Source organism: Phocoena sinus, chromosome 3 (genome assembly GCF_008692025.1).
Source record: "Phocoena sinus isolate mPhoSin1 chromosome 3, mPhoSin1.pri, whole genome shotgun sequence".
NCBI lineage: Eukaryota > Metazoa > Chordata > Mammalia > Artiodactyla > Phocoenidae > Phocoena > Phocoena sinus.
In genome coordinates, this window is record NC_045765.1 from 110302974 (window position 1) to 110324184 (window position 21211).

General features: G+C 35.9%; 1 protein-coding gene across 4 annotated transcripts in view; it reads left to right on the forward strand.

The window, feature by feature from the left end:
* The window catches only part of HOMER1 (homer scaffold protein 1), a 125713-nt gene that overhangs the window by 96705 nt on the left and 7797 nt on the right, over positions 1-21211 (forward strand). For all 4 annotated transcript variants that reach the window (XM_032628310.1, XM_032628311.1, XM_032628312.1 and 1 more), the window contains 3 exons: positions 3309-3465; positions 7552-7662; positions 8281-8361. In XM_032628310.1, the coding sequence (XP_032484201.1) occupies positions 3309-3465; positions 7552-7662; positions 8281-8361 (349 nt within the window). The remainder of the gene's footprint in view (positions 1-3308; positions 3466-7551; positions 7663-8280; positions 8362-21211) is intronic.

Sequence of the window (21211 nt, forward strand, 5' to 3'; positions counted from 1 at the left end):
CTTTTGGGTTTTTATGGAGGCTCCATTATGTAGACATAATTGATTAACTCATTGGCCATTAGTCATTGATTCAGTCTGCAGCCCCTCTTCCCTCCCTGGAAATCAGGGATTGGGACTGAAAGTTCCAACTCTGTTCTCATGGTTGGTTTCCTTGGCAGCCAGTCCCCCCTACTTTAGGGGTTTCCCAGAGTCACCTCATTAACATAAACTTACTTGTGGCTGAACAGGGCTTATTATGAATAACAAGACACATTTCACCTTTATGGTTCTGGATCAGTTTCAGGAACTAAGGACAAAAGACCAAATATTATAAAAAAGATGCTCCCATTGCTCTATTGCTTAGGAAAGTCCAAGGGTTTGGGGAACTATTGAACTAGGAACCATGGACAAAGACCAAAATGTATGTTTATTATAAATCGCAATATTACAGATATATAGTGGGGTTTTTTTAAGTTATATGTAGTATTAGTTTGCTAGGGCTGCCCTAACATATACCACAGTCTGGGTGGCTTAAACAGTAGACTTTTATTTTCTGTAGGCTGGAAGTCTGAAGATCAAGGTGTTGACAGGATTGTTTCTCCTGAGACCTCTCCTTGGCTTGCAGATGCTTTCTTCCAGTGTCTTCACATGACCTTCCTCAGTGCATGTCGGTGTTCTAATTCATCTTCTTATAAGGACACCAGTCATATTGGATCAGGGATCACCCTAATTACCCCATTTAACTTAATTACCTCTTTTAAGACCCTGTCTTCAAATGTACTCATATCTTGAGGTACTGGGAGTTAGTATTTTAACACATTCATTCGTGAGCAGACACAATTCAGCCCATAATGCAAAGAATTGGGGAAAAAACCAGAAATGTAGAGATCATCTAGGACAGTACTGTCCAGTAGAACTTTCTGTGATGATGAAAAGTTCTGCATCTTTGCTGTCCAGTATGGTAGCCACTAGTCATGTGTGGCTGTTGAGCATATGAAATGTGCCCAAAGGGACTGAGAAGCTGAATTTTTTACTTTAATTCTGAGCAATTTAAATGTAAATGGTCACATGCAGCTAGCGGCTAACATTTGGACAATCACAAATAATGACTGAAATAATTGTGATATAGGCTGAGTTCTCAAATTCTTAATGGACTTTGCTACGTACAGATTGTAAGATAAAACCTAGAGAAATAAAAAATAAAGCACTCTCATTTTTGTTCTTTTTCCTTTTATAAAGATGGTAATCTTACTTTATAATTGTGAAATTTTCAACAAATGTGTTTTAGAAATATTCAAAATCATTTTTTCTGCTCTTTAATTTTTTTTTTTTTTTTTTTTTTTTGCGGTACGCGGGCCTCTCACTGCCATGGCCTCTCCCGTCGCGGAGCACAGGCTCCGGACGCGCAGGCTCAGCGGCCATGGCTCACAGGCCCAGCCGCTCCGCGGCATGTGGGATCCTCCTGGACCGGGGTACGAACCCGCGTCCCCTGCATCGGCAGGCGGACTCTCAACCACTGCGCCACCAGGGAAGCCCTGCTCTTTAATTTTTAAGAGGTTTGATATTTGCATGTATCAAGTGTTTAAATTAGTTCAGTAAGATTTTTGTTGTCAGATAGTAGAGTCCATTTAAATAAAACTAACATCTGTAGCAGAAAAATTGGTAGATGGTTTAAAAATCTATAATTCAGTTAGGGCAGGTGAATTGGTGCATGGTTTACTCAGAAAATCTGAACCTGGAAAATCATTCCACAAAAGAAGAAATGGAAAGAGCTTTCATTTTAAGGATAGAAATGGATTGTTAAATTAATAGCTTAACTGATTGTTTGATTTTGTCCTTTCATGGTGGTTGATGAAGTTTTTTCTGTAAACTTTAGAAAATTTTTTAACTTTTCATTTAAAACTGATTTTAGACTTACAGAAAAATTGCAAAAACTGTACAGGGAATCCTAATATACCCTCATCCAGCTTGTCTTCATGTTAACATCTTACATAACCATAATATAATTATCAAAATCAGGAAATTAACATTGATATAATGCTACTAACTAAACTACAGATCTCAGTTTTCACCAGTGTCCCTTTTCTATTCTAGGATCCCATCCAGGATCCCACATTGCATTTCATTATTTCTTCTTAGTCTCCTCCATTCTGTTTCTCAAACTTACCTTTTTTTGACACTTTTGAATCATGCCAGTCAGTTATTTTGTAGAATATATATGATGTTTTTACAAAATTGGAATGACAGCTATGCATTTTTGGGAAGAATGCCACAGAAATGATCTTGTTATGCTGATATGTCTTCTTCCTGGTGATGAGCTCTAGAAATCTTGATGATTGAAATGATACTTTCTTTTATACAATATATATTAAGATTACTATAAAATATCAATCCACCAAAACATTTGCTCTGTGAAGCAAATGACTTTTTAAAACCCAAAATGCTGATTTAAAAAGCTATTATCATCACTAGTTAATGGGATGAAGTTAGTAGAATTTCACTAATAGGAATAAACGGTTCAATAATGAGAAAGAGAAACCATCTTTTTCTTTCAAATGAGGTAATTCTTTCTTCATTGGAAAGTTAAGAAGGAATTATCAAGAGAGGGGTCTTCTCACCTAATGGAATAATCTTTGTAATAGAAAATTATCTTGGTTGAGATACTTAACTCTGGGTAACTTATCAAGTAGAACATTAAATGAGGAAAAAGATGATTGCTTTAGTTTTGTTCTATAAGTGACACTGGAATTCTATCAGAAGTTAAGTGTTTAGAACCAGTTTCTAGGTCTAGCTTATCATATGACCTGAATTCAATTTATTACAGCAAATTTTGTATTTGGGGCATTTAAAAATTCTGAATAAGATGACGTAAATCAACAATTTCAAAAGAAATACTGTATTACATGTTCCGGACCTTATTAACATTGAAGCATCCTCATATGTTTTATATGAAGGAATGAAATTGTACTTCAGGCTTTGACGCTCTTAAAACATAAAGTACGTTGTTAGGTTTTGTTTATAAGTATTTTTCAAGATATAATGTTTATTCCTCAAAAGAGAATGGGTAGAATCTCTTCTGTAGATACTTGTATCTGTCATAAAGAAGGGAACTCTTCCATATTAAGCCTCCTACTTTGGTAGCTTTTATATTTCTTTACTTGGTAGGTTTTATGCACTAGGAACATTTCAGTGAAATATTTGTGTTTTTATTCTTTTGGGGTTGTTTTTGAAACATTCTTGGATTATAAACCAAATAATAGAAGTGAGTACTGTTGTCTCTTCAATGTAACAATATTCAGCATAATGGGTAGAATTTTCTTTTATTTTAGTTCAGCAATCAGCAAACATTGGGAGGCTGAACTGGCTACCCTCAAAGGAAATAATGCCAAACTCACTGCAGCCCTGTTGGAGTCCACTGCCAATGTGAAACAATGGAAACAGCAACTTGCTGCATATCAAGAGGAAGCAGAACGTCTGCACAAACGGGTAAGTTCAGGGCTGCTATGGGTAAGGATTTAGAGCTAACAGATTTTCTTGATCAGAGGAAATTTACATGTAGATTCAGCACAGGAACATCTTATGGAGATTTTTGTTGGTTATCAAAACATATATATGGTTTGTATTATATGTTTATTGGTTAAGAAAAATATTTTCTGCAGTTTAATGGGAATGAAGAATATGCAGCTTTTGGAGTCCAAACACCTGATTTCAAATTCCTGTTGTGCCACTTATTAGCTGTCTGACCTTTGGTAAGTTGTTCCCCACTTTCTACTCAGTATTCTCATCTATAAAATAGGAATAATAACATAGACTCTGTAATTCCTGTGAAAATTGAGATACTGAATTGGCATGTAATTCCAGAGTTAATGATAATGCTTTTATTATTTTATTTTATTGTTATTTCTTAAAGAAACAACAGTAAATTTGAAAAATACAGGTAGAAAATTCTTTATAAAAGTTGGTAACAATACAAATATGGGGCTGTAAAAGAAAAATCAGACATCACAATACCATTAATATCAGAAGACTAAACAATTACTTAATAAAGAAATATTTTATTCAAAGCATATGCATTCACCCAGTAGGAAGCAGATGCCACTAGTTTCTGTTTTTCAAACAGCTGCCAAAGAAGTGAACCCCATAGACAAGAGGAAATGGACTTAGAGCACAGTTTGAGGAGTGTACTTAGTGGACCAGGATGACCGGGGAAGTAAGGTAGAAGTTGAGTAGAGACTGGAGGGAGAGTAAGAACCCTGAGTAAACACGGTTCTATCCTAAGTATAAAAGTCAACTCATGAGGGGGAAAGAGGGAAGTTGTTATTTAATGAATATAGTGTTTCCATTTTGCAAGATGAAAAGCTCTGGAGATCTGTTTCACAACAATGTGAATATACTTAACGCTACTGAACTGTACATTTAAAAATGGTTAAGATGATAAACTTTTACTGTGTTTTTTATTGTTTTTTACCACAATAAAAAAAATTAACTTAGGACAACTGATTCATAATCCAAAAAAACATTCATTGAGGAGCTATCCTTTTTACGTATTCCCTGCCCTTGAGGAATTTTTGCTTTAAGTAGTCAATTGAATTTTAAAGAAACAAAGTATTTTTATTTACTCACATAATTATAATTTCCAGTGCTCTTCTTTCCTTCCTGTAGGTCTGAATTTCCATCAGGTACCATTTCCCTTCAGCCTGAGTAACCTCCTTTAGCATTTTTTATATATATTTATAAATATATATACATATATATTTTATCTTTACTACAGGTTGTGTTTTCCTATTTCTTCACGTCTAGTCATTTTTGGTTGTATATTGGAAATGGTAACTGAGATGATGTTATAGAGCCCATAGATTCTGTTATCTTTCTCTGAATATTCAGTGTTGAATTTTGTTTCAGCGAGCAGCTAAATGACTTGTATAGTCATCCCTTGGTCTCTGAGGGGGATTGGTTCCAGGACCCGCCCCCCCTCACCAACCACCTCCTGGATACCAATATCCACGAGTGCTCAAGTCCCTTATATAAAATGGCATAGTACATTCATCCCTTTGTATCCACAGGTTTCACATCCACCGTGGGTATGGAGGGCTGACTGTACTTTGAAGTTTGGGAGGTACAGACTTATGCTTTACTAGTTGGTTTATTTCCGTTTTGTTCTTAATTCTAGGGTGAATCCTTGAGTCCTGGAAAATCTTTATTTCTAAGGCATAACCCTTCTGGGGTTTCAGTGGGAAACTTAAGGTGCTTGCTAAGACCTAATTTGGTGGGACTCTAACCTCAAAGTGTTTTCTCTGTGGTGAGCACTACCACGGCTTAGCTCTTTCAGCCTTCTAGCTTCTCTCCCAGACCGCTGAACTCCTTGGATTCCTACTTTTACATGTTCAGTTCAGAAGTCAGCCAAAGATTTAAGGGGTGTCTGTATGCTTTTTAGAGGTCATTTTTTCATACAGTTCCCTGAATTTCTAGTTGCTTAACCTGTTCTGAGGCATCCCCAACTCCTCAGACTCCTTGAGAAAATAAGATCTCAGGTTTTTGCTTGAGTTCTAGTCAAGCAACTCAGCCAGACTGCACAGTGCCTTCAGGCAAAAAGATGTGTAAATGTGTATCTCACCCAGTATGATGCTTTCTTTCAGTCTTTTGCCCAATTTGGTCATTCACCAGGGCCTTCTAACAGTTGATGTTTACATTTTGCCCATGATTTGCAATTGTTATCTGAGGGAAAGGTAATCCAGTAAAAGCTACTCCATCATTATCAAAACTAGAACTCCTCGTGAGGAATATACTACCTAATTGAGCAAAGAAAACTAATATATATTAAACAATAGGGAAATAATTCCCAAGATTTTTGAACAGATGTTCAGTGTTGTGGACCAGAGGTCAGGAGAGCCTTGAGCACTTGAGTAGATAGGAATGGCTTTCTAGAGAAGTGCATTCTGAGCTGAGAGTTGAGGGTTTGGTTAGTTTTGAATGGTTTTCAAAGGTAAGAGAAGACATTCTAGTTAAGTCAACAAGATGGATATGAGCATGGTTTGTTCTTAGGACAGGGAGATTTGCCTGCTTTTAGCTGAAAGTGCATAACTAGGTGTCTTGGGCAATGAGATGTTTAAGTAGTTTGTGGCTAGCTTATGGAGGACCTGAGAGTTTAGATTTGATGCTGTGAAAAAGATGAGCCATTGAAAGGCTTTTAATGGGACAGTCACACAATGAAAGATGGATATTAGCAGTTTGCAGAAGAGATAAAAATAGACAAAGGATATAATTAGGTCCACTGGCAGGTCATTGTTTTTGTTTACACCTGGATGATAAGGATCTGCACAAGCTATTAGAGCATGAATAGAAAGCAAGAAAGTGATATGAGAGGTAGAGTGACAGAATATGGAGGTTAATTCAATAGTTGGAAAATGTGAGGGAGAGAGATTTGCTGTTTCCTTAGTAGTCTACAATTTATTATATTCTAGTCAATCAAAATGAATGAGATCCTGACATGTGTAGAGAGCTTTGATAAGGTGTGTGTGTTTATGTTGACTTCTGTCTATTTTGACTGTTTTTGGATGGTATAACTTTTATGGATAATGCCATTCTCTGTTCTATCAAAAAATAGCAAGTGCACATTAGAAGTTTTGTTGCTCTCTGGACCCTCAGTAAATTTGTATTGAGTAGAGAACTGTTCTCTTTTGCTCTAAGAACAAATTGATGTGAAGATATTCTAGTATCAAATGATTTAAGTTGTATTTTAAGCATATCTTTTCTTCCAGATTCCTTTACATTTTAGAAATGTCTGAAAAATTTTTCACTTCTGCAAGACCAGTTTTCAGAACCCATATTTAATTTGAAGGCTACAGATGGAGGGCAGATGGCTGATTTTGAATTTGTTTTCAGAAGAAATTTTTAAAGAAGACTTTCGTTACAGGGGTTCTCTACTGTCATTAATCACTTAATTTAAGTTTTCCTAACCTTTTCATGACCAAGTCTAATTATTTCCTTTGTTCTTTTTTCTTTCCTTTGTTCTTTATCCTTAGTCCTAAATTGATTTTATTTTTAATTTTTAATTTTTATTTATTTATTTTTGGCTGCGTCGGTTCTTCGTTGCTGCGTGCAGGCTTCCTCTAGTTGCAGCAAGTGGGGGCTACTCTTCGTTGTGGTGCGTGGGCCTCTCATCGTGGTGGCTTCTCTTGTTGCAGAGCATGGGCTCTAGGCGCACGGGCTTCAGTAGTTTCAGCACACAGGCTCAGTAGTTAGGGCTCTCAGGCTCTAGAGTGCAGGCTCAGTAGTTGTGGCACAGGGGTTAGTTGCTCCTTGGCATGTGGGATCTTCCAGGACCAGAGGTGAAACCTGTGTCCCCTGCATTGACAGGCGGATTCTTAACCACTGTGCCACCAGGGAAGTCCCCTAAATTGATATTTTTTAACAAATCAATTCTATTCATCCTACCCTGTCAATATTTCTCAAAATTAATTTTGATATATTGATTCAAAATTCATTAGTCACCTATCAGGGACTTATATGTCTTCAGCAAGAAATCCTTTGAAATTGTCGTGTAATTTAATCTGTGTTCTCATTTAATTTTAGGTTACTGAGCTTGAATGTGTTAGTAGTCAAGCAAATGCGGTGCATACCCATAAGACAGAATTAAATCAGACAATACAAGAATTGGAAGAGACGCTGAAAGTGAAGGAAGAGGTATTTGCTACTTCTCACTTGTCTGTAATCTCACTAAAATATGTGTACAAACATTACAGTCTATGTCAGATTTAAAGGTACTTTATGCAGTAAGATCAGGTTGTGGGGTGTTTTTAGGATGAAATTTTTCTTGAGTGATATTAAGCTTGTCCATATTTTTCCCATCCCTGTGTCTGTTATGAACTACAGTGAGGCAGTCAGACTGAGATACTACCTCTTGACTTCTGTAATGAGAGTTGTATTCATACAATCAACAGAAAACCATTAGAAGTTAAATGAATTTTACAAGCTGTTCCTTTGTCTAGTTTCCAGTCAAAAGATTTAATATCCCAGGAAAGAATTATATCCACAAAGCTTGAAGCAACCTTAAAATGTTCAGACTGCTGTTTCTAAGCAGTGCTGTACCAAAGCAACCAAGCTGATTTGTTGCTTAAGATTATGCTGTACTAGACAACATACCCATAAAGATGAATTTACCCCTTGAAACCAGTATAAAGGAATGTTTTTTAAGTCATCTTTTTTCTAAGGACTGGGACAATAATTTCAGGGAAAAATAAGGCCTTCTCTCTCCTTGATATAATTAAAATATTGTTAAAGACATTGCTCTACTTTTTCTAGGAAATAGAAAGATTAAAACAAGAAATTGATAATGCCAGAGAACTACAAGAACAGAGGGACTCTTTGACTCAGAAACTACAGGTGAGCTATAATAAAATTTTTTATTCATTTCTGCATAAGTGAGAGTCATCAATCATTCTTTCACTTAGTAATGACTTTTTTTCTGTAACTCTGTTTTATAGTTTATTGGTCACTTTTCTTTTCCAGGACTTCTGATTCATGCCTGATCATTGATTTTTCAAAAATTACTTGATAACTTCATCTACATAGCTTATCATCATAGATGGTCATTTTATAAATTGTCGTTAGTAAATTATTTTAGAAATGTCTACTTTTTAACATAAAAAGTACTCTGAACTTAAAGAAAATTTCTCAAATGGATAATATTCAGTTTTGGAATTCTCGTTTTTTTTTTCACTCTGAACTAATGTATGAATTACAGCAGTAGTTGTGCTCTAATGGAAATCAAGGTAGTGTTCTTTTTCTTTCCTTGCCCTAACTAATTTTACTCACTTTTCTCTGCATAAATATTATGCTTCCTGACTCTAATTCACATATACATATCCTTTTCAGTGGTAATCAGCCTTGGTTGGGGAAGATTTCTCAAAATTACAACCCAAATCTCCTGCTGCCAGCTCAGGCACTTTTCTTATACCCCATGACCTCAAGAAGGGTCAGGACCACTTCAGGGTTTGGAGTAGTTATAAATGTGTGTATGAAGTGACGAATTTGGGACAAAGGGTGATGAGTGGGACCTGGAAGCCTAGGATTGGAAAGAGTACCTAGATTATTATAAGAATGACCAACATTTATTGAGTGCTTATTATGTACCAGATACTGTGCTTTACTTATATTATGCATTTAATCCATAGAACAGTCATATGAGGAAACTAAGGCTTGGATAAGTTAACTTGTCCAACCTACATTTAAATGAGCGCAAATTCTGTAACAGAGACCCTTCATAAAACAAAGTTTCTTTATATGAAATGAGATATTTCCTTCTTTCTCTCCCATCACTGACTTTCAGCAGTCTGGGAAAAATGAAGTTGCTTGTTTTGGTCTGCCCTATTAAACAGTGTTCCTATATTTAACCATTTGTGTAGATTAGTGGTTCTCAGCTAGGGGTAGTTTTGTGCCCCAGGGGACGTTCAGCAATGTATGGAGACATTTTTGATTTTCGCAGCTAGGGTAGTGGAATTGATATTTAGTAAATTGAAGCCAAGGTTGCTACTGAACATTGAATTATCCAGCCCAAAATTTCAAGAGTGCTAAAGTTGAGAAAATCTTGGTGTAGAATTAAAATATGAAGCATGTAATCAGGGCTGGAAGAAATGGGGGAAATGCAGGCTAGTTTTGTCTTTTGTTTTGGTTTGGCTCCCATTGTTTAATTACTTGCTTTGATACAGGCAGTTGCTAAGCACTTACATATGTTAGTTCTAACTCTCACAGTAACAGGTGTGGTATCCCCATTTTCAAAGAGAAGGCAGCAGTTTAGAGGTGTTAACAAGTTTAATTAAAGCACTTAGAAAGTAGTGAAGCCTAGATTTGTCTTGATTCTAAAATCTCTGTTCTTTCTGCATTACCACACTGTTTCAGCAGCCAAGCATCCAAGCCATCCCTAACAATTCTTGGGAAATTTTTTTTCAGTTATGTATACATTTACATTGTCCCAGAGAAACCAAGAAGTGATTTATTCATATCAAACTTCTAAATGTATTTCATCATTGATTGAGCAGTAATTGAATCTTACAGCTGGCACCTAGAATTGTGACGGTCAATTCTTACCTGCTCTTTCACTGAATATCAAAAATTCTTATCAAAACAGCCTACCTGGAATAGGACAGGGAAACTTTCAGAAAACCTAAGGGTGAATTCTAAAAGGCCAAGCCACAGAAATAACCTGTATTTTTTCCAACTTGAAGAAAGTTCCTTCTTTATAGCCTGGTCCCTCCTACCTAAAGATCTGCTTGTCAAAAGTTCCAGCACTCTTGAACCTCCATTCATAAATTCAGTCCAAAAAATTGGGATCATTAAATATTTGGAATGGTAGAGGAACTTTGAAATTGCAGTGCATGGATTTGGATTGTAGGTATGGATATGGATAAAAAAATTTGTAGTTATGGGTAAATTAAAAATAGTATGATATGATTTTTCTAATTTGCAAGTGTTTTTTTCCTCAAATGTCAATGTAACATATGCTCATTGTAAAAAATTTAGAAAAATGTAATTTAGCAGGGAAAGAAACCCCGTAATCCCATCATCCTAAGGCAAAGTGTTTAGAATTTTCTTCCCCCAATGTTTCTTCGGATAACTTTTTCTTTATGTGAGACATATAGATACCAATTTGTTGTCTTACTTTCCTAACAACATTATGTCATAAGCTGCATATGTTATATGGCTGTATAGTGTTCTCCTATATAGATATACCATAATTTTCTTCCAACATTCTTACAGGGATGGTTATTTGTTTTCAATGTTAGCTATAGTAAATAATGTCATAATGAATCTTTTTATATAATCCTTTCTCATTATTTCTTTAAGATGAACTTTTTAAGAAGAATTACTAGTTGTAAATGTTTTTAAATTACTTATGCTGAGAAATTGATGTCAGGAACAGCAGGATACCCTCTGGATATTGGTCTCCTGCCATCTTTGCTGTCTGATAAGGAACAAAGGAGTAGTTTACTATTTTTTTAGTATTATCATTTTTTTGATTACGAATTTTCCATATGCTTATTGTCATCTTTCTGTATCTTGAAGGCATCAAGTACATTTTCACCTTAGAGTACCTGGCGAATCCTTGCCTGGAGGTCTGAGCCCCGAGATCTTCAAATGCGCTGGTTTCTAATGTAATTTACATCTTGGCTCACATGTTAATTTCTCTGATTTCCCAATTTAAGCACTACTTTGCAGGCTGCCACACCCCCTCCCCCAGTACTCTTTATAATATTACCATGTCTTATTTTCCTTGTAGCAGTCATCACCATATGAAATGATCTTGGTTTTTTTTTATTTTTAAAATATTTATTTATTTATGGCTGCGTCGGGTCGTATTTTTGGCATGCAGAATCTTTCATTGCAGCATGTGGGCTTCTATGTAGTTGTGGTGCGCGGGCTCCAGAGTGCGCAGGCTCAGTAGTTGCAGTGTATGGACTCCAGAGTGCGTGGGCTCTGTAGTTGTGGCACATGGCTCTCTAGTTGTGGTGCACAGGCTCAGTAGTTGCAGCATGTGGGATCTTAGTTTCCTAACCAGGGATCGAACCTGCATCCCCTGCATTGGAAGGAGGATTCTCAACCACCAGGGAAGTCCCAATGATCTTGTTTTTTTAATTTATTTTTAAACTTTTTATTTTGAAGAAATTTCACACTTACAGAAAGGTTGCATGAATAAGACAAAGATTTTTCATGTACCTTTCACCCACATCCCCCAGATGTTAACATCTTTGCCATATTTGTTTCGTTTTATCATTATGGAACTCTCTCTGTATATATTCATATTTTTTTCTAAATGTTTGAGAATAAGTTCCAAATATGCCGTCCCTTTGCCTCTAAACACTTTAATGTATATTTTGTTTTTTTTCATATTTAATTTTTAAATTAATTTTATTGGAGTATAGTTGATTTACAATGTTGTGTTAGTTTCTGCTGTACAGCAGAGTGAGTCAGTTATAATATACATATCCACTCTTTTTTAGATTATTTTCCCATATAGGTCATGACAGAGTACTGAGTAGAGTTCCATGTGTTATACAGTAGGCTCTTATTATCTATTTTATAGAGAGTAGTGTGTATATGTCAATCCCAGCCTCCCAATTTATTGCCCCCCTTTCCCCTTTGGTAACCATAAGTTTGTTTTCCACATCTGTGACTCTATTTCTGTTTTGTAAATAAGTTCATTTGTACCATGTTTTTAGATTCCACATATAAGCGATATCATATGATATTTGTCTTTCTCAGTCTGACTTCACTCAGTATGACAATCTCTTCAATGTTTTTTCTAAGAGTAGGACAGTCTCTTAGATTACCATCAAAATCAAGAAATTATCTAAAGACTTTATTCAAATTCCCATAATTGTCCTAATAATCCTCTTTATAACAAAATTTTTAAAATTGTTTTTCTGGTCCAGGCTTCATTTCAGGATCACAAGTTGTATTTAGTTGTCATGTCTATTTATTTTGTTGTTTAAATTGTCCCAGATTTGGCAAGTGGGAACCTTTTTAATCCTGCTTCTGTGTCCTTTGGATGTGACCCTGTCATTTAAAGAACTTCATGTTTTAGCTCAACTAGATATTCCTAGTTGTATTTATCAGCTTCAGCCTTGAAATTAGCTATTTCTTCAAAGAAAAATTTCTTTTAGCAAAGTTTAGCGTTTACAAACCAAGTTCTGGGCACAAGATATACCTTTTGCTATTGAGATGTCATTGTTTCTAGGCCCTATTAATGATCAGAGCTAGAAGTACACACATAGCACATTATGTCCATTACAATAGCTATATTGAAAAAAAACAAACCTGAAATCATACTCATACCTCCCACTGCAGTCCAGTACTATGGAGTTCATTTTAGCCTTCCCCATTTTCCTGTTAGTAACTCCTTTCCCCAATATTGTTATAAAGCAGAAACTAACACACCATTGTGAAGCAATTATACTCCAATAAAGATGTTAAATAAATAAAACACACAAAAAAGAAACCACAATATGTTTATTTGCTTGCTTAGTCCTTGAAAGCACAGAAAGTAGTTTCTAATTCATACCACTGCCAAAACAACAACAACAACAAAACTCTACTAACTAGAGATCAGTATTCTTTTTGTCCTTAGCCTGTGTTCAAAAGTTAGGTTAGTTCTTCCACTCCCCCTTTTCAATTGATTAGTTATTCATTTGAAACACATTTATGTTCATTTATATCTTATTATATTCCATTTTAGTTTTTTTCTTCCCCATTCTTTATTTTGTATTTGTATGCATTTACAGAGCATATGAAACATTAACATGGTTCTAAAAGTCAGAACTATTCAGGAAGATATCTTCAGGGACACGTCATCCTGTCCAATCCAGTCTACCCCCATTCTTGCCCCCCATTCCCGGCTGCCCCCTGTGGTAACCAATCTCATTAGTTTCTGGTTTATCCTTTCTGTGTTTCTTTTTACACAAATGAACAGATATGTCTCTTTCTTAATTTCCTCCCCTTTTTTTCCTATACAAATGGTAACATACTCTAGATTACTCTTCCGCACTTTGCTTTTTTTTAATCTAAGGTATGTCCTGGAAATCACTCTATGTCCTGTCAGTTCATAGAGAGAGACCTTGTTCATTCTTTTTTTTTTTTTTAGCTGTATAGTACTTCATTTGCATGTGTGATAGTTTTTAAAACCACACTCCTTTATATGGGTATTTAGGTTTCCAGTATTTTGCAGCAGTACTACAATGAGTAACCTTATGCATAGGTGTTTTATTATTGTTGGAGGTGTATCTACAGGGTGAACTCTTAGGAGTGAGATTTCTAAGTGAGAACATCATGTAGTCAAATTCCTCTCCATGATGGGTTGTGCCAGTTTTCCCTTGTATCATCAGTGTGAGAGAATGCCTGTTTCTCCACAGCCTCACCAACAAAATGTGTTCTCGTACTTTTTTAACTTGTGGCAATGTATGATAGGTGGGAAATGATAGTTTTAATTTGTGTATCCCATATTATGAGTGAGATTAAACATCTTTCATAAGCTTAAAGGCCATTTCGGTATCTTTTTGTACCTGTATAGATTGTGTTTTCTTGTCTTTGCCCTTTTTTGATCCTTCTTCCACAAAATTTGAAGAGTTCTTTATATATCTGCAATTATATGTTACAAGTATTTTCTCCCAGTTTGTCAAAGTTTTTGACTTTGCGTAAGATGGTGGTGGTGTTTTATGTAGTAGTCAAATACATCATTCTTTTCTTTCATTGCTCTAGCTGTCAATCATAGTTAGATAGCTCTTTTCCAAACTCAAATCATATGGGAATCCATCCATATTTCCCTTTAGTACTTCTGTGCTTTCATTTTTTACATTTAGATCTCTGAGTCATTTGGGGTTTGTCCTTCTGTGTGTGGTGTGAGATATGGATCTAACTTTATCTTTTTCCAAATGTCTATCTGCTTATCACTACCATTTATTTAAAACTTTATCCTTTTTTTCCAGAGATTTTAGATATTCAATTTCCATGTGTGTTCTGGTGTATATCTGGACTTCTATGCTATTCTACTAGTTACTCTTACGTATTCCTAGTACCACACTTCTTTAATTGTAGAGGCTTTACAGTATGTTTTAATATCTGATAAGGCCAGTCAGTCCTCATAGCCTTCCTTTTTCATTGTTTTTTAATATATTCTTACATGTTTATTTTTCCATACAAATTTTAGTATTAACGTTAGTACCAATTTTAGTGTCAATGAAAACTTTAGCTCTATAAAAAATTTCATTGGGATTGCTTAAAATTTATAATGCTAGTTTAGCAGAAGTGTGGTTTCCATCCTATCCAAGAATAAGGGATGTCTTCTTATTTGTCCACATCTACTTCTGTGTTTTTCAGGAGCATCTTAGGGTTTTCATGCTGTGAATTTGGCATGTTTCTTGTTTATCTGTAAATATTTAATCTTCTTTTCTTCTATTGACAATGGAGTTTTCTCTACCATCGTATCTTTTAATTGATTATTGTTTATATATTGGGTTGGCCAAAAAGTTCATTTGGGTTTTTCCATAAGATGTTACAGAAAACCAGAATGAGCTTTTTGGCCATCCCAATATATGAAAGCTGTTAAATTCTGTTTGCTAATTTTATATCCCTCTACCTTACTAAATTATTTCATTGTTTGAACTAGTTTTGTCATTTATTCCATTTATTCTCTAAGATTTCCTAGGTATACTAACATATATTCTGCCAATAGAAATAATTTTACTTCTTTTCTTCCAGTTCTTATGCCTCTGTTGATCTTTCCTGTTGAATTACACCTGTTAAAAATACAGGTACAGAGGTGGAGTCAAGATGGCCTACTAGAAGGACGTGGAATTCGCGTCTCCTCACAACTAGGTCACCTACCAGGCACCAGTGGGGGACCATAGACACCTAAGGGGACAGGAGGAACCCCCAGCGACCGGCTTGCAGGATCTTGGTTCCCAGGCCGTAGGTCGGGCCCAAGCTCCTGTGGTGGGAGCTCCAAGTCCAAACTGCTGGACTAAGAGAGAACCTCAGACCCCAGGGAATATCAGTTGGAGTGAGGCCTCCTGGAGGTCCGCATCTCAGCACCAAGTTCCGGCTCTTTCCAACTGACTGCAAACTCCAATGCTGGACGTCTCAGACCAAACAACCAGTAAGACAGGAATACAGCACCACCCATCAAAAAAAAAAAAACCAAAAATGAAACGACAAAAAAAAATGTTACAGATGAAGGAGCAAGGTAAAAAACTACAAGACCAAATAAATGAAGACAAAATAGGCAACCTCCCTGAAAAAGAATTCAGAATAATGTTAGTAAAGATGATCCAAAATCTCGGAAACAGTATGGAAAAAATACAAGAAACATTTAACAAGGATCTAGAAGAACTAAAGAGCAAACAGTGATGAACAACACAATACGGAAATTAAAAATACTCTGGAAGGAATCAATAACAGAATAACTAGGCAGAAGAATGGATAAGTGAGCTAGAAGATAAAATGGTGGAAATAACTGCCAGGGAGCAGAATAAAGAAAAAAGAATGAAAAGAATTGAGGACAGTCTCAGAGACTTCTGGGACAACATTAAACACACCAACATTCGAATTATAGGGGTTCCAGAAGAAGAAGAGAAAAACAAAGGGTCTGGGAAAATATTTGAAGAGATTATAGTAGAAAACTTTCCTAATGTGGGAAAGGAAATAGTCAATCAAGTCGAGGAAACACAGAGAGTACCATGCAGGATAAATGCAAAGAGAAACACACCGAGACACATATTAATCAAACTATCAAAAATTAAATACAAAGAAAAAATATTAAAAGCAGCAAGGGAAAAACAACAAATAACACACAAGGGAATCCCCATAAGGTTAACAGCTGATCTTTCAGCAGAAACTCTGCAAGCCAGAAGGGAGTGGCAGGACATATTTAAAGTGATGAAGGGGAAAAACTTACAGCCAAGATTACTCTACCCAGCAAGGATCTCATTCAGATTCGATGGAGAAATTAAAACCTTTTCAGACAAGCAAAAGATAAGAGAATTCAGCACCACCAAACCAGCCTTACAACGAATGCTAAAGGAACTTCTCTAGGCAGGAAACACAAGAGAAGGAAAAGACCAACAATAACAAACCCCCAAAATTAAGAAAATGGTAATAGGAACATACATATTGATAACTGCGTTAAATGTAAATGGATTAAATGCTCCAACCAAAAGACATAGACTGGCTGAATGCATACAAAAATAGCACCCATACTTATGCTGTCTACAAGAGACCCACTTCAGACCTAGGGACACATACAGACTGAAAGTGAGGGCATGGAAAAAGATATTCCATGCATATGGAAATCAGAAGAAAGCTGGAGTAGCAATTCTCATATCAGAGAAAACAGACTTTAAAATAAAGACTATTACAGGACACAAAGAAGGACACTACATAATGATCAAGGGATCAATCCAAGAAGAAGATATAACAACTGTAAATATTTATGCACCCAATATAGGAGCACCTCAATACATAAGGCAAATGCTAACAGCCATAAAGGGGAAATCGACAGTAACACAATCATAGTAGGGGACTTTAACACCCCAGTTTCACCAATGGACAAATCATCCAAAATGAAAATAAGGAAACACAAGCTTTGAATGACACATGAAACAAGGTAGGACATTCCATCCCAAAACAACAGAATACACTTTCTTCTCAACGGCTTATGGAACATTCTCCAGGATAGATCATATCTTGGGTCACAAATCAAGCCTTGGTAAATTTAAGAAAATTGAAATCGTGTCAAGTATCTTTTCTGACCAAAACGCTATGAGACTAGATATCAATTACAGGAAAAAAATCTGTAAAAAATACAAACACATAGAGGCTAAACAATACACTGCTTAATAACCAAGAGATGACTGAGGAAATCAAAAAATTCCTAGAAAGAAATGACAATGAAAACATGACGACCCAAAACCTATGGGATGCAGCAAAAACAGTTCTAAGAGGAAAGTTTATAGCGATACAATCCTACCTCAATAAACAAGAATATCTCAAATAAACAACCTAACCTTACACCTAAAGCAATTAGAGAAAGAACAAAAAAAACCCCAAAGTTAGGAGGAGGAAAGAAATCATAAAGATGAGATCAGAAATGAAGGAAACGATAGCAAAGATCAATAAAACTAAAAGCTGGTTCTTTGAGAAGATAAACAAAATAGATAAACCATTAGCCAGACTCATCAAGAAAGAAAGGGATAAGACTCATCAATAGAATTAGAAATGAAAAAGGAAAAGTAACAACTGACACTGCAGAAAAAGAAAGGATCATGAGAGATTATTACAAGCAACTGTATGCCAATAAAATGGACAACCTGGAAGAAATGGAAGAAATTCTTAGAAAAGCACAACCTTCGGAGACTAAACCAGGAAGAAATAGAAAATATAAACAGACCAATCACAAGCACTGAAATTGAAACTGTGATTAAAAATCTTCCAACAAAAGCACAGGACCAGATGGCTTCACAGGCGAATTCTATCAAACATTTAGAGAAGAGCTAACACTTATCCTTCTCAAACTCTTCCAAAATATATCAGAGGAAGGAACACTCCCAAACTCATTCTCTACGAGGCCGCTATCACCCTGATATCAAAACCAGACAAAGATGTCACAAAGAAAGAAAACTACAGGCCTATATCACTGACGAACATAGATGCAGAAATCCTCAAGAAAATACTAGCAAACAGAATCCAACAGTACATTAAAAGGATCATACACCATGATGAAGTGGGGTTTATCCCAGGAACGCAAGGATTCTTCAATATACGCTAATCAATCAATGTGATACACCATATTAACAAATTGAAGGATAAAAACCATATGATCATCTCAATAGATGCAGGAAAAGCTTTTGACAAAATTCAACACCCATTTATGATAAAAACTCTCCAGAAAGTAGGCATAGAGGGAACTACCTCAATATAATAAAGGCTATATATGACAAACCCATAGCCAGCATCATTCTCAGTGGTGAAAAACTGAAACCATTTCCACTAAGTTCAGGAACAGGACAAGGTTGTCCACACTCACCACTATTATTCAACACAGTTTTGGAAGTTTTAGCCACAGCAATCAGCAAAGAAAAAGAAATAAAAGGAATCTATATCAGAAAAGAAGAAGTAAAGCTGTCAGTGTTTGCAGATGACATGATACTATACATAGAGAATCCTAAAGATACTACCAGAAAACTACTAGAGCTAATCAATGAATTTGGTAAAGTAGCAGGATACAAAATTAATGCACAGAAATCTCTTGCATTCCTATACACTAATGATGAAAAATCTGAAAGAGAAATTAAGAAAACACTCCCATTTACCTTTGCAACAAAGAGAATAAAATACCTAGGAATAAAGCTACCTAAGGAGACAAAAGACCTGTATGCAGAAAACTTATTATAAAACACTGATGAAAGAAATTAAAGATGATATAAACAGGTGGAGAGATATAGTATGTTCTTGGATTGGAAGAATCAACATTGTGAAAATGACTGTACTACCCAAAGCAATCTACAGATTCAATGCAATCCCTGTCAAGCTACCACTGGCACTTTTCCCAGAACTAGAACAAAAAATTTCACAATTTGTATGGAAACACAAAAAACCCCGAATAGCGAAAGCAATCTTGAGAACGAAAAATGGAGCTGGAGGAATCAGGCTCCCTGACTTCAGACTATACTACAAAGCTACAGTAACCAAGACAGTGTGGTACTGACACAGAAACAGAAATATAGATCAATGGAACAGGATAGAAAGCCCAGAGATAAACCCACACACATATAGTCACGTTATCTTTGATAAAGGAGGCAAGAATGTACAGTGGAGAAAAGGCAGCCTCTTCAATAAGTGGTGCTGGGAAAACTGGACAGCTACAAGTAAAAGAATGAAATTAGAACACCCCCTAACACCATACACAAAAATAAACTCAAAATGGATTGAAGACCTAAATGTAAGGCCAGACAATATCAAACTCTTAGAGGAAAACATAGGCAGAGCATTCTATGACATAAATCACAGCAAGATCCTTTTTGACCCACCTCCTAGAGAAATGGAAATAAAAGCAAAAATAAGCAAATGGGACCTAATGAAACTTAGAAGCTTTTGCACAGCAAAGGAAACCATAAACTATAACCATAAACCACAAGCCATAAAGGTGAAAAAACAACCCTCAGAATGGGAGAAAATATTTGCAAATGAAGCAACTGACAAAGGATTAATCTCCAAAATTTACAAGCAGCTCATGCAGCTCAATATTTTAAAAAAAAACAACCCAATCCAAAAATGGGCAGAACATCTAAATAGACATTTCTTCAAAAAGGATATACAGATTGCCAACAGACATGTGAAAGAATGCTAAAGATCATTAATCATTAGAAAAATGCAAATCAAAACTACAATGAGATGCAGACCTGCTAGAGAATGGACTTGAGGATATGGGGAGGGGGAAGGGTAAGCTGGGACAAAGTGAGAGAGTGGCATGGACATATATACACTACCAAACGTAAAATAGATAGCTAGTGGGAAGCAGCTGCATAGCACAGGGAGATCAGCTCGGTGCTTTGTGACCACCTAGAGGGGTGGGATAGGGAGGGTGGGAGGGAGGTAGATGCAAGAGGGAAGAGATATGGGGACATACGTATATGTATAACTGATTCACTTTGTTATAAAGCAGAAACTAACAGCATTGTAAAGCAATTATACTCCAATAAAGATGTTAAAAAAAGAAAAAAAACCTAAATGTAAGGCTAGACACTTTAAAACTATTAGAGGAAAACATAGGCAGAACACTGTATGACATAAATTACATCAAGATCCTTTTTGACCCACCTCCTAGACAAATAGAAATAAAAACAAAAATAAAAAATGGGACCTAATGAAAGAAAAGCTTTTACACAGCAACAGAAACCGTAAACAAGAGAAAAAGACAACTCTCAGAATGGGAGAAAATATTTGCAAGCAAAGCAAAATATATAAGCAGCTCATGACCTCAATATCAGAAAAACAAACAACCGAATCCAAAAATGGGCAGAAGACCTAAACAGACATTTCTCCAAAGAAGATACACAGATTGCCAACAAACAGGTGAAAAGATGCTCAACATCAGTAATCATTAGAGAAAATCAAAACTACAATGAGGTATCATCTCACACCAGTTAGAACGGCCATCATCAAAAAATCTACAAACAATAAATGCTGAAGAGGGTGTGGAGAAAAGGGAACCCTCTTGCGCTGTTGGTGGGAATGTAAATTGATACAGCCACTATGGAGAACAGTATGGAGGTTCCTTAAAAAACTAAAAATAGAACTACAGTACAATCCAGCAATCCCACTACTGGGCAAGTACCCTGAGGAAACCATAATTCAAAAAGAGTCATGTACCACAATGTTCAGTGTAGCACTATTTACAATAGCCAGTACATGGAAACAGCCTAAGTATCCACCGACAGATGAATGGATAAAGAAGATGTGGCACATATATACAATGGAATATTACTCAGCCATAAAAAGAAATCGAAATTGAGTTATTTGTAGTGAGGTGGATGGATCTAGAGTCTGTCATACAGAGTGAAGTACGTCAGAAAGAGAAAAACAAATACTGTATGCTAACATATATATATGGAATCTGAAAAGAAACGGTTCTGATGAACCTAGGGGCAGGACAGGAATAAAGACACAGACATAGAGAATGGACTTG